Raw genomic sequence first — 12,529 nt, forward strand, 5'->3', positions numbered from 1 at the left:
GGGGGGGGGGGGGGGGGGGGGGGGGGGGGGGGGGGGGGGGGGGGCGCTCCCAGAGTAGGGGCAGTATGCCGAGGCCACGCTGGCTTTGCGGACTCTTATGATACTTCTGCCCTGGCTGGGCCAGGAGGATGGAAATGACTCAGCGGAGCCTCTGGTCTGCTCGGACACTGACGAGCTGCCATATGAATTCCCTTCCGTTGAAGCTGGTTCTGTATTCTCAAAGAATTGACACACAGGCGATCTCATTTAATAGTCAAGATATTTTTAGTGAAAGGTTTTTCACTCTAAATACGACTGTTGTGATGAGCACAGGGTGATGTATGGAAGTGTTGAATCTCTGTATTGTACACCTGAACTATACTGTATGTTAACTAACTGGAATTTAAATACGAACTTAAAAAAAAAAAAAAAAGGCGGGGGGCAAAGAAAAGCTGAGAAGCAGCCTAGTTATCCTGGAGAAGACCCCAAACACTGAATTGATAGTATTTCTGAAAATGGGTGTGAGGGGTAGAGATAAAAACAGAAAGACCAGCTGAATAAAAAATCAACCAACCAACCAACCAAACCAACATGACTGTGTTCAGAGATTGTACTTTGATGTTTTCAAGTTTTACCCATCAATTATCTCACTTGATAATGACCACGATTCTGTGAGGTGGCAGGATAGGTATGATTGTTCTCAGTTCATTACTATTAATAATAATGGGTAGTCTTTTTTAAGAACTCAGCATGTGCCAGACACTGCTAAATGCCTTATCTGCCTTTCATTGTTGGATCCCATGAGGTGGGTACTACTGGTCACCCACCCTTCTTGCTGAGGAAGTGTTGCTAACCTGGGCAAGGCCACGCTGTTGCTGGAGGAAAGCATCACTATTCTTACTTTACAAATGAAGAAACTAAGACCCAGAGATGTCTTAAATCCTCCCACGGAGTCCTGGTGGAGTTGAGAGTACCAGTCCGGTATAAGTAACTGCAGCCTCTGGGTTTTCTCGAACGGACGGGTGTGTATTTAAAGTATCACACCAGTATCAGTGGCACATGACAACCAGATTCTCCAGGTGCTGGTAGCAGGCCTTTGATTGGGAAACCCTAGAGGGGCCAAGCCCTTGGCTTTCTCTTGTACCTACAAATGGGCAGTGAGCAAAAGCTTCGCAGATGAGGGAATGAGGAAGGACCCAGGGGCAGCTTCTCATCTCAGGATCTTGTGCTTTTTCTCTTTTCTTGCAGAAGGTGGAAGTGCCCATGATGCTGCGGCTCCTCAGGGAGCAAAGGATGTTCATGATCCAGACCATCGCTCAGTACAAGTTTGTCTACCAAGTCCTCATCCAGTTCCTCCAAAACTCCAGACTCATTTAAACCCCCCACCCCAGCTACTGGAAGAGGGACCCAGCTCCATCTTGCCGATGGGGAGGCACCTCCAGACAACATCTGCTCCCCCAGCAGGGCGTGGATGGCCAGAGCAGGCAGGTCATGGGCTCCCTGAAGACAGGAGCCAAGATTATTCACAAACATCATATATTATTTTATATGAGATAATTTATTTTTTTTCCCCTTTTGGATAACTTCTGTGAATCATTGTAATTCAGTTTTCACAATAATATAGTACTTTTCATTTGAACCGTATTTTGACTGATCTGCATTGTAAATATGTCAGTAGGGAAGATTGCCCGGTGGATCGTTTGGGGGACAGAGGCATAAAGGGAACACATCTCTAGTGAAGTTGCAGCCAGATTAGTAACCGACCCTGAAATTCATCAGCCTGATCGCTCACGTCCAAATCTAAGATGGCAAGAAAATGAATTCATTCTAAAATAAAAGGATAAGGGCCAAGGCCCTTCCCTGAAGGAAAAAAAACAAAACCAAACCCACTATTCTCTTCTATTTGGGGGCTCCCGAGCCTTGATGGCCTCCCTTCTTCCTTTCTGCCCTCACCCTCAGCAGCTCAAGGTAAAGACAGGAACAGCTAGAGGAAATGCTGCCTATCACCCAGGCTGAGCCAGGAGCTCTGTATTGTACCTTTCTCAACACTCCTTCCTTTGGACTCCGGAGCCTCTGTTGCCTGCCGGGCACTGCACCCTTGACATTTGCTACTTACCGCTCCCTGTTTGCTCAGTGGGCCCCCGTCTGGTGGTCTTTGGGGCTCCGGGCCAGGCCATCTGTGCAGCTAGGCCTCCTGCCTGATTAAGAGAGGATAATGGACCCGAGTGGGAAGAGAAAGGAGCCGGGCAGGCCCTTGATACCGTTTCTTATTTAAATAGGATGTGTGTGCTGGGTGGGGGCCTGAAGGTCGAGGTGCTGGGTACATTCTGTCTTTCCATCAGTCACCGGGTCATTGGAAAAGCTGTAAAGGGAACAGTTGGGAAAGCTGATTGACGGGGGCTGTTTGGCACTCAGGTGGCGGGGCCCTGGCCAGGAAGCGCACGGAGTACGAGCCCCCCTCCCCGCTGTGCAGCTCTCACTGCACGCTTTGGCCTGCAAGAGCAGACCTAAGCCCACTCAGGACCCTGTCATCCACATTTTGGCCACTGGATGCAAGGTGCAGGGATTTGTCATGCACGAAGCCCTTCACTGCTTCCCTGTTCTCCGTGCGCCGCCCCTCCCCCCCCCTTCTGGGCACTTGGCAGCTTCTGTGTCTCTTCCTGAACCTACGCTGGTCATTGTCCTCAACTTCTTAAGGTCAGTACACAGTAAATCATATTCCACACGATTTTCCTCTGGCTGAATTTTAGGGACTTTGCCTCTCTCTTGTCTAGTTCTTCTTGAAGGCAGCTTTTAAACTGTGGTTTTGTTCTTAGAATTGACATTTGTGGGTGTCCCCTTATGTAAGCCTTCCTCCGCTGCTGCCCTTTTTGTTTTGTTTTGTTTTTGCTGAGCTGAAAATGTTAAGAATGGCATCAGGTCAGCCAGAAAGAGCGAGCCTGTGTGACATCCAGTTACCACACAGCCACAGAGGGGTGTGGAAGCAGATTCCCAGTGAACTACTTTGGAATGGGAATCCACTCAGTTTCACATCTGGCCAGGGGTTGTGGTGGCGGTTCTCTCATTTAGACTCAGAGTATCTGGTGAGGAAGGGCCTCCTCTCTTCTACTCTGAAGTCTGAAGAAACAGTCAAGGAGGGTAACTTCAATTAAGCTCTCGAGATCGTGGAATTTGGGTGTGTGTTCTTGAAAAGAAAACCATGAGTATGACCTATACTTTCAATGGCATCACCAGAAGATGCCCAGAACTTAGATCATCGACAGGCAAAGAGGTATCGGTTTTCTTTCCTCAGACACTTTTCCACCCTTGGGATAGTCTGCCGTTCGGGATGTTTTCACAGTTGGTCTGCAGTTACTGGCTTATCTGATGAACAACATCAGTATTTCTCTTTCATCTCTTAGGCCCCAACGTGGCCACTGGGAAAATCGAGTCTCACATGGGCAGCATGTAGAGCCGCTGTCTCCTTGAGCTCATCACACGCGCACTTCGTTTCAGCCTGTCCGCTGTTGTCGCTTTGTGCTACAGGAAAGGTGGTTCGTGCACACAATGCAGGGAAGAAGTAGCTTTGCTGTCCAATTGCCTAGCCAAAGTTGCTGTCGAAACCCAAAGGAAACCACTTAAAAGTTACTCCACATCTTTCATTTTTAAAAACAAATGTTTTCAGTTCTGTCGCGCATTCTGCGTTCCTTTTCCTCGTCTCCAGCGAACGCCAGCACGTGCTTGTGAGGTTAGCAGCAGGCGTCAAACGTCCTTCTAGTGGCATCTGTGTAATAATCACCCAGAGATGCTTTATATCTGGGAAGCAAGCCAAGGAATAAACCTTGAAGCAAAGTGTATTAAATTGGTTATCTAGTTAGAGCTTTTGGGATGAGCTCCTGATGATGTATCAAGTCTAAAGCTGGAACTGTCGGGGTCTATTTTTTTTTCCTGTTTGGATTTGAAGAGAGAAAATTAAAACGGGTGGCGGGGAGAGATACCATCTCGCAGCAAAGCCATTCAACACTTTGGGGCCTCTGGTTTGGAAGTTCTCCAGTTGACATGTTTTGTTTCTTTGATCTGCACTCATTCGGGCACAGGGACCCAGCGTTTGTCCTTGTTTACCGTGGTCCCTGGATGGCGGGGGCTGAGTCTGATGTCTTCATCCTTGAGCAGAGCTGAGCCTGCTGACGAAGCTGAGCCGTGGCTTGCTGAGATTATTGGCTCCCTTGGGCTCTAAGGAGACACCACCTTTGGTAGCATTTTCGTTTACACACAGCTCTTTCCATGGATAGGAGGTAAAGGAGGATTTGGCGGCATTAGAGAGGGATGCCAAATGTTGATTTCCTTACAGAGAGGAAAGGAATGAGCTGCTCCTCTCAGTGGGTGGGGAACAGTAAGATGGGGAAGGAGGAAAACATCTCCACATGGAATATTTTGAGCACTGTGCTTCCAAGGAGCTTAAATGGAGAGAATTTTACTTTTACAAACTTTGTGATTCTAGATTTAGGTTAAGAAGAAGAATTATGATTTATCTATGATTTATTTCTTTTTTCTATGATTTTTTTTCTATGATGTATCTCTCATTGCTTGCGTGAGACTCACGTGGCCCTCTTTGGCCCCTTCTTCCACCAGCCTGGTCAGAGGGGCTCTGTGGGCCCTGTCGAAAGGGTTCCTGTGGGACCTGACCACCGGTTTCCCTAATACTCATTCATCCTTTATCCTGTCTACTCTTAGCTTCTGAGGTTCAGTTTTAAACTCCAGGGGGTTCAGGAGGTGAGCATTTTTATCCAGCTGCCTACTTCTCTCACCTTTCCAGCTTAATTACAGGTTGACCATAGGAAATTGACAATAGCTGGACCATTGTTTGTTACAGTGACAGAAAATTCACATGAATGAACCTAATCTATACAATATTTTTCTTCCCCCTGATATAGTAGGGTCCCCCCACACACCACACGTCATTTCTCCACACAAGTGCTAACAAACATGAAAGCATGTGAAATGAGCAGCCTGGCCTTGCTGTAACGAGCTTTGCACTCAGTACGTGGGTCAGCTCCTGGGGCTGGGAAGTCGCTCTGTGCGGAGATGTCAGTACACCTAGACGTTAGCATGTTCTCATGGGCAGGCTTGGCCGTCAGGCATGGCACTGTGGGGTTTTCGGCGGCCATCTTTTTTTTTTTTTTTTTTTTGGTGTACCATCTGTGTTAGCCGAGCTTAGCCCAGTGCTTAGGGCACATGGGGTGCAGGCCTGAAGGTGCCCTCAGCCAGAAAGCAGATGTGCTTTCAGATCTCATTCCTCCACTTCCAGTGACGTGTTTGGTGGTGAAAGCAGGTACAGCTATTGACTTTCTCTTTAGGGAGATGTGACCATCACTTTGAGGTGGGGGTAGTTGGTCCAGGGAGCTGAGACACAAGGGGTGGGACTGGGTCAGACCCACATTACTGTTAATCTCTTCCTCCATTTTGGCAATAACTGTTGGGGTCCTAGAGGAGGGAATTTCCGGAAGTACCAAGGAATCACTGTTGGGATCTTTAGGCAGCCCTGTGTGGGCAATTCTGCTTCCTCACATTTTACCGAAGACTCTTCTGCTGCTCTGTTTCATTGTATTCCTATGTATTTTATCAGCTGCCCATCAGGCTCGAATTCAGTGATTTCTTTTTGTGAACAAAGTAACCACTCATCCAGTACTGCTTCCAGATGGAGAAATTTGGGTTTTCCATAGACCCTGCACAAATTTTCCAGTGGCCTACAGCATTGCGGATGACAAATTAGTTGGCCCTATAGGATGGAAATAATCTTAGTTGGCCCTATAGGGTGGAAATCTCTAAGATGTTAAATTATGTTTGAAACTTCCCTTGGATCCCGTGCAAGAAAACCGACTGGCTCTTGTCTTTGCCTCAGCTCCTGAGACATCTGGGGGCAAAAGACCTTAGTGATGCAGTCTTTGAAAGTAACAGCAACATGCCTGGGAGAGATTGAGGGTATAGCCAATCAAATCTTCCCATCCAAATGTGTTGCCCCAGAAGTCACTGTAATTCATGGATCCCATAAAACACAACAGCCAGCTTGCCTAATATGCAACCTTTATCCTGTCTGAGCTCACATTTTGCATTTGGGTTATGAACTGAGGTGGGCGAGCATTTGTATTCTGACTACCTTTCTTATCTCTCAGCTTAGTACAGCTGCATTTTCTGCAAGGTCAAACTAAAAATGTTCCCTGTTAAAATGTCTGTGATCCTGGCATATTGAGTATCTGGCATCCATCGATTGCATAAGACCGGATAGTTTATTGTTGTTTGGTGCAGTGAAGTGGGAGGATGTGCATCAGTTCCTACTGTGCAGAGCTTCGCTCAGCCCTTCTATTTTAAAAATAAATTCAAGGACATTTTGTTACAAGGCAGGAGGGCGAGAGCTGATGTGCAGCCTGGCCATGACGAGCATCTGCGTAGAAAGTCCCTTTTTCTTCTGCGGTGCTTGGGGCCATCAGGATCGTTCTTTCCCAAAGATGCCAATAAGCTTGCCCAGGGAAGTTATAAACGGGAAGAGGAAGAGGGAGGGCATTTTAGAGTAGCCCTGGAGTTGCTATCAAAAACATGTATTGATTCACAGATAATTTTCTGAGCTCTGGAACATCTCATGCTTTCTGCTTCCCTCTCCGTAAGGCCAGAGGGATGGAAAGGACGTGGCGGCAGCCCAAGGAAAGCCCGGGCTGCAGGGTTGGGGTCTGTCTCAACCCTGGCTCACGGTTTTCAACGGGCCTCAGCGCTGTGGTAGAGCTGGCTGGAGGTCGGGGATTCGGGTGTGTGCCTGGGCGTGCCGCCGCCCCTCGCCTGCTGGCATCTTCGCCTTTCCTGGCGGCCTTGATAGCAGGGGGTCCTGCCCACCCCCCTGGCCCCCGGCGTCCGCAGCCACAGCTCCTGCGCATCGCCCTTCCCTCCCGCCGCCCCAGGCCAGTTGCTGATGGCGTTCCCGTTGATGGCGCATCGTGGTTATAATTGGGGTGCAGAAACGGGGAGGACGTCAGTACAGCAACCGACCACAGTCGTTCCTTGTCTCACTGAAGGGCACGGGCAGGACTGTTTTGTGACATCACTGTCTTCATCCCAAGAGCACCTCGCTTGCTCAGGGCTCTGCTGACCTCTCCTTGTTTTACATTTGCTTTATGGCTCCGCTCTTCCTTGTCTTTCCTTTCCCTACCCTAGTTCAGTCTTGTCATGGAGAATCACTCTCTCAAGCCGCTCTAAATTACATAATTAGGAAATCTAATTTTAATTTTTAAAAGCTTATAGAGTTTGAAGGAACAAGATCTGGCGAATGGAAAGAACCAGAAAGAATGAAAAATAGTGGGGCATCTGGGTGGCTAAGTCAGTTAAGCGTCTGCCTTCGGCTCAGGTCATGATCCCAGGGTCCAGGGATCGAGTCCCGTGTTGGGCTCCCTGCTCCGCGGGAAGGCTGCTTCTCCCTCTGCCTCTGCCCCCTCACCCCACTCGTGCTCTCCCTCTCAAATAAAAATCTTAAAAAAGAATGGAAAATTGTCAGCAACCAAGAAGCTGCCCTTTGCCCGTTTTCCCCTTGGTGGTGGTAGATAGACATTGTCACTCCTCGGTACTGGAGGAAATGATGGATTTGATGATCAGTCCCGTTTGAAACAATGATGGTTAGCAGTAGGTACTTTCTATTTCTTTCGGTGAACTTCCATGCATTCCCAGTGGCTGCATTTGGCAGGGTGACTTGGGTCAGATTCATTTGTATTGAGCTTCCTCCTCCTGACCTGTTCCCTGGGGCATGGCCTCTTCACCTGGCCGGGATGGCACAGCAGGGAAAGGGCGGGGCGCGAGCCGGGAGCTGGGACAGGTCGTATGGTGGCCAGTTCTGGGTTGTCCACCGGGAGGGGCGGGAGAAGCTGTTCGGCCACTGTGTACCTTGCCCTGTTGTTTCTCCCCAACCTCCTCCTCCTGGGAAACCCTGATGCCTTCTCACCTGACCACCGGTTTCCAGGAGAAAGCTGAAAAGAGTGGATTGGAGTCTTTTTGCGCCATGGGGGTGGAACCGTTTTTGCTAAAATCTCAGGAATCCTGCTTTGAGTCAGGATAGCTCTCAGAGCAGGGGTGCCTGGTGTTCTCTGCATTTCTCAGGGGCCTCCCACCTCCCTCAGCCACAGTGTTAGCTAATAGCCACCTTCCCCAGGGAGCTGAAAGCTGTAATTCAGAGCCTTTGTTTTTTTTTTCAGCGTGAACATTGTAAAACGTTACTGCCATTTCCTTTGGCTAAACTTTCTTGCCAGTTCGGAATCTTAAAAATCTGTTAACCATATACCTTTTTAAAAGTAAGGTTACTCTTCATCAGAGATGATTTCCTGTGTCTGTCCTTTGTTCCTTCGATAGCTGACATGCTTAAGGATTCTTAAATGGGAAAATGGAAACAGTTTACATATGCAGATGACTCTTTAAACATATAACCTTATATAAATCGTGTTACATCAAATAACAGGCCTAGTTTGTTTCACTGGACTTCTTGTTGTGTTACTTAACTCAGTATTTTGATGCTTTCCTTGTCTGTTTTATAAAACGTGAATTGTATCATTCAAAACAATTGACATTTCATAGGTTTCCTTTTGAAACAATGTGCAGCCAAGTCCCCAGCTTAGACACCAGTTTGTTCTTAAGGTTCTTGGGTCAGCCCACAGAAGCCTTTGGACTTCTAACAGAGCTGAAATGTAAGGATGGGTCAGCCCAGTGTGGTGGGCTGTTGTGAGCTGACCTGGAAATGTAACCGGTTGCCTAGGATGTTGTTGCTGTGAGTTACGCATTCCAGGGTGGGACTGGGGATCCTGACAACACCTCTATTCTCCCTCCGTTGCTGCTTGCTACCTTGCAAGATGCAAGTCCAGTCTCTTTACTACAAAACGGGGATTGTAAGGGGAGAGAGGGAGTGAGAAGTTTATAGGACATTCCCTATGTCAGGGAGTGATTTATTAATATTCATGGCAACTTTAATTTGGTATAGACTCCCTCTCAATAATATTCAAAGCCTTAAATAAAACTATGCATGCTATTCTATGTGCTTTTTTTATATCAGTAAATAAGCTTATGCTTGCCAGTTTTAGACACAATTATGAGGTGTGTAAAACTGACTTTTGACAGTATTTTTTGCACTGTTTCCTATCTGTTTTTATAAAGTCTTTAGATAATGGTCCCAGTTGCGTATTGTTTGTTCTCATCGCCCTTGTCATTGCTGTAAAATGTTTCATACGTGCCTTTACAAATGTGAGATCTTTATTCTTTTTTGTAAAAGATACCTATTGACTTCCATATGCAATAAACCTTTTTTTTTTTTTTTCCAGAGAAAACAGTTGAATCTCCTTTCTTCTGTGCCATACATGTTTGCATTAGATGAAAGCACCTACCTCCTTTACTTTTAAGGATTTTCACAGGCAAAAGTGCCTGGTAAAATCTGCTTTTTCACTATTTTAAAGCCCGTTTATTTCTACCCACTTATTTCTGTATAACTCGATCATACTGAAGAATTAGTTTGAAATTTCCAAAGTTGTGTCATGGTTATTAAAAAAAAAAAAACTAACTACCAAGGTCAATCACTTGGAGTGAAAAATACATAGAAAGGGATCTTTCCCACCAGTGCCGTGATAACCCTTATCAGATGCCAAGTCCCTTCCCCCAGCTGTCACTTCCTCAGACCCTGGACTGTCCACTTGGAAACAGCAGGCCCCAGGCTGCTCTGGGATACCCCCATCCTTGGTTTATCCTTCAGCAGCTCCTGTCTAGGTTTTAAGAAGGCGGCCCTGCCCATATTTTCAGCCCATCACCTGCCGGAGACATCCCCCGTGAAACCCCAGTGAACCCCTGGTGATGAGGGTGGACACTGTGTCTTCAAGGAGTAACAGGGCAATAGATCCACTTCTGTGTTAACCCATTTACCCTCCTGGACCTCCACAGGGAGTCTACCCACTGAGGTCCCAGCGTACTTCACACCACGTAAGTGAGAATCCCGTGAGCCACTCTGGGGTGAGAGGGAATGGGGAGCACATCGCATTAAACATAGAAATAATTCTGTGTATGTGTTGATGGGGGCAACAAAACAATTACAAAAATGGTAATACACAAAGTGCCGGTGGGAATGGGGAGAAGCAGAATGGAAAGAGAAAAGGTACATATGCTCATTTGTTTTCTCTTTCATGGACTAAGTACACGGACTTAGTTTATTTTCTTTGGATAACAGAAAAAAGTCTTATCGTATAATTTTGAGATAAACAGTAACCACCAGTAGCCTGGTTTATCTCCAGACTGTGAGCTGAGGAAGGAAATTTTTTAAGGGAGGTAAACCCAGAGAGCAAAACGTAAATATAAGGAAAACATACACGGACATGCAATGAAAGGACAAAAGCAGGATCAAATACTTCTATTTTGTGATTTTACATCTTGATAATAAATGGGAAAGCGTTATCTGACTTACCAGTTAACCATGATGGAAGAAGAGAGCTCATTCATAATAGCTGTAGAAAACATAAAATCTAGGAATGAAGATCAATGTGTCGGACCTATATAAACAAAGCCTAACCATTTTGAGGCAAAAGAGACAAATCAATAAACTCACCACATTCTTGGATAGAAAGACTTGCGTTATGGAGAGGTCAGTGCTCTATGTACCACTCACTCTAATGCAATTCTAATAAATACCGAACAGCACTTTTGGGGAGGAAGGAGGGAAAGGCCATGAGCAGGCTTGGCCAAACGATGCTCAAGGGCTATGGAGGGCTAAATGTGGGAGAATGGTCAGAACAAGTCAAGAGAACACAGAAGACTAGCTCTACTACTCAAAGTTTTGCAGTGCCACAATAATTGAGAATACAGAAATAAACCTAAATCTTAAGGGAACGATAATGGGACCATTTCTGATCAGCAGAGGAAAACAAATCAGTAAATGATGCTACTGTAGTGGCTAGCAATTTTGAAAATTAAAAATTTTAAAGAGTGCAATTGGATCTCTTCTTATTAAATGATTCCAGATAAAACAAAGACTTAAAAAATTATTTCTTCATTTAAAAATGAAAACATTTTCTTCATTTAATGATGAAAACTTTCTACAGCAAGTGTCATGAAAAATAAATGGTCAACCAGTGGAAGAAATATTTTCAGGACGTGGCAAAGAGCTAATACCCCAAAATACATTTTGAGCTCTTATAAATTATTATGAGAGGGGCGCCTGGGTGGCTCAGTCGGCTAAATACCCGACTCTCGATTTCAGTTCAGGTCATGATCTCAGGGTCCTGAGATGGAGCCCTGCAGTGAGCTCTGTGCTCAGTGGGGAGTCTGCTTAAGAGTCTCCCTCTTCCCATGCCCCTCCCCCCACTAATAAAATCTTTAATAATGAGACATGATTAGCAAGATAGGCAATGGCTGTGAATGTAGCATTTGTTTTCCTCTACCGTCGTAACACCACACTGTTTGAAGTTGTTTTGCCAATCTGTGTGAATTGTTTGCTCTGCATTTATTAATGAGATGGGGCACTTTCTCCTGTATTTAGGAATTCCTGTTTTTCTTCTGTGAGTCGATAAACACTCTATCTTCTTGGTACCTGAGGCAGATTTTTAAAAAAGGAAATGGGCCAAAATTAATCAAATTTTAAAAGTTTTCACTACTGGATCCTGAAATTCCACTTCTAGGAATCCAGCCCCCAAAATGCTGCCACCTGAGAGCAAATTTCTACATCGAAGACTGTGCCTTGTGGCACTGTTCAAAATAACAGCAACCCGGAAAAAGCACGTGTCCATAAAGAGAATGAGTAAATTATGACACATTCAGTGCAATGTTCTGACTCTGAAAAGGATGAAGCAAATCTGCAAATGCTGGAATGAAAAGAGGTCCATCTTGTTAAGTCAGAGATCACGAAATAATAGGTCAGTGGCCATTCGGCCTTTGTTTCTCTCATCTGTTTCCGTATGTACCTTACATGGGCGTGGGGGGAACTGGGACCACATCAGCACATGGTTTCCAGGGCTCACCTCTGGAGAATCGGACTGGAGAAGAAGAACAGCTTTTTTCCAGTATTATTTACATTTTTTGAGAAAATATTACTTTCCTAACATTTATAAAACCTACAGAGGGGGGGGGGGGGGGGGGGCGCGCTAAGCTGCTTTTAGGCTTAACTACAGAGTCAATTAGCATTCTTCAAACACTGAACTCCCTGGAGGCAGGATGCTCATCTCTCCGCTCTTGGAGAGAGATACAGAGTGTTTTGCACACAGTAGGTGTTCAAGAAGCATCTTATCGCACTTAACAAGAATGCATTCTGCCTGCTGAATCCCCCGTGTGTGCAGTTACCCGTGTGTGTGAGACACGCATGTACGTCTGAGATGTGTGCACGGGGGTGTGTGTCGATGAGGCCGGAAGGATAATGTACCGAATTGCAGCTGAGCTGCTTGCAGCTCATGAATATGGAGGAAAGCTCAAGTGTAAACTCCAGCAGGCTTTAATTATTACCAGTGGGGAAGTTCCTCTCTTTGGACTGCAGGAACCTCCTCCAGGAAACAGGGCGTCCCAGGGGGTGCAGGCG

The 12,529-nt window shown here is 46.1% G+C and overlaps 1 protein-coding gene across 6 annotated transcripts in view; it reads left to right on the forward strand.

The window, feature by feature from the left end:
* PTPN14 (protein tyrosine phosphatase non-receptor type 14) overlaps nucleotides 1-9,296 on the forward strand; it is a 174,984-nt gene extending 165,688 nt beyond the window's left edge. For all 6 annotated transcript variants that reach the window (XM_025877907.2, XM_073900174.1, XM_073900175.1 and 3 more), the window contains one exon: nucleotides 1,228-9,296. In XM_025877907.2, coding sequence (XP_025733692.1) covers nucleotides 1,228-1,356 — 129 coding nt within the window. In that variant the 3' untranslated portion in view covers nucleotides 1,357-9,296. The remainder of the gene's footprint in view (nucleotides 1-1,227) is intronic.
* The last annotated feature ends 3,233 nt before the right edge of the window (nucleotides 9,297-12,529 follow it).

This window comes from Callorhinus ursinus, unplaced genomic scaffold (assembly GCF_003265705.2).
Source record: "Callorhinus ursinus isolate GAN/ISIS: 27379988/994484 unplaced genomic scaffold, GSC_fseal_2.0 scaffold13, whole genome shotgun sequence".
Classification (NCBI taxonomy): domain Eukaryota; kingdom Metazoa; phylum Chordata; class Mammalia; order Carnivora; family Otariidae; genus Callorhinus; species Callorhinus ursinus.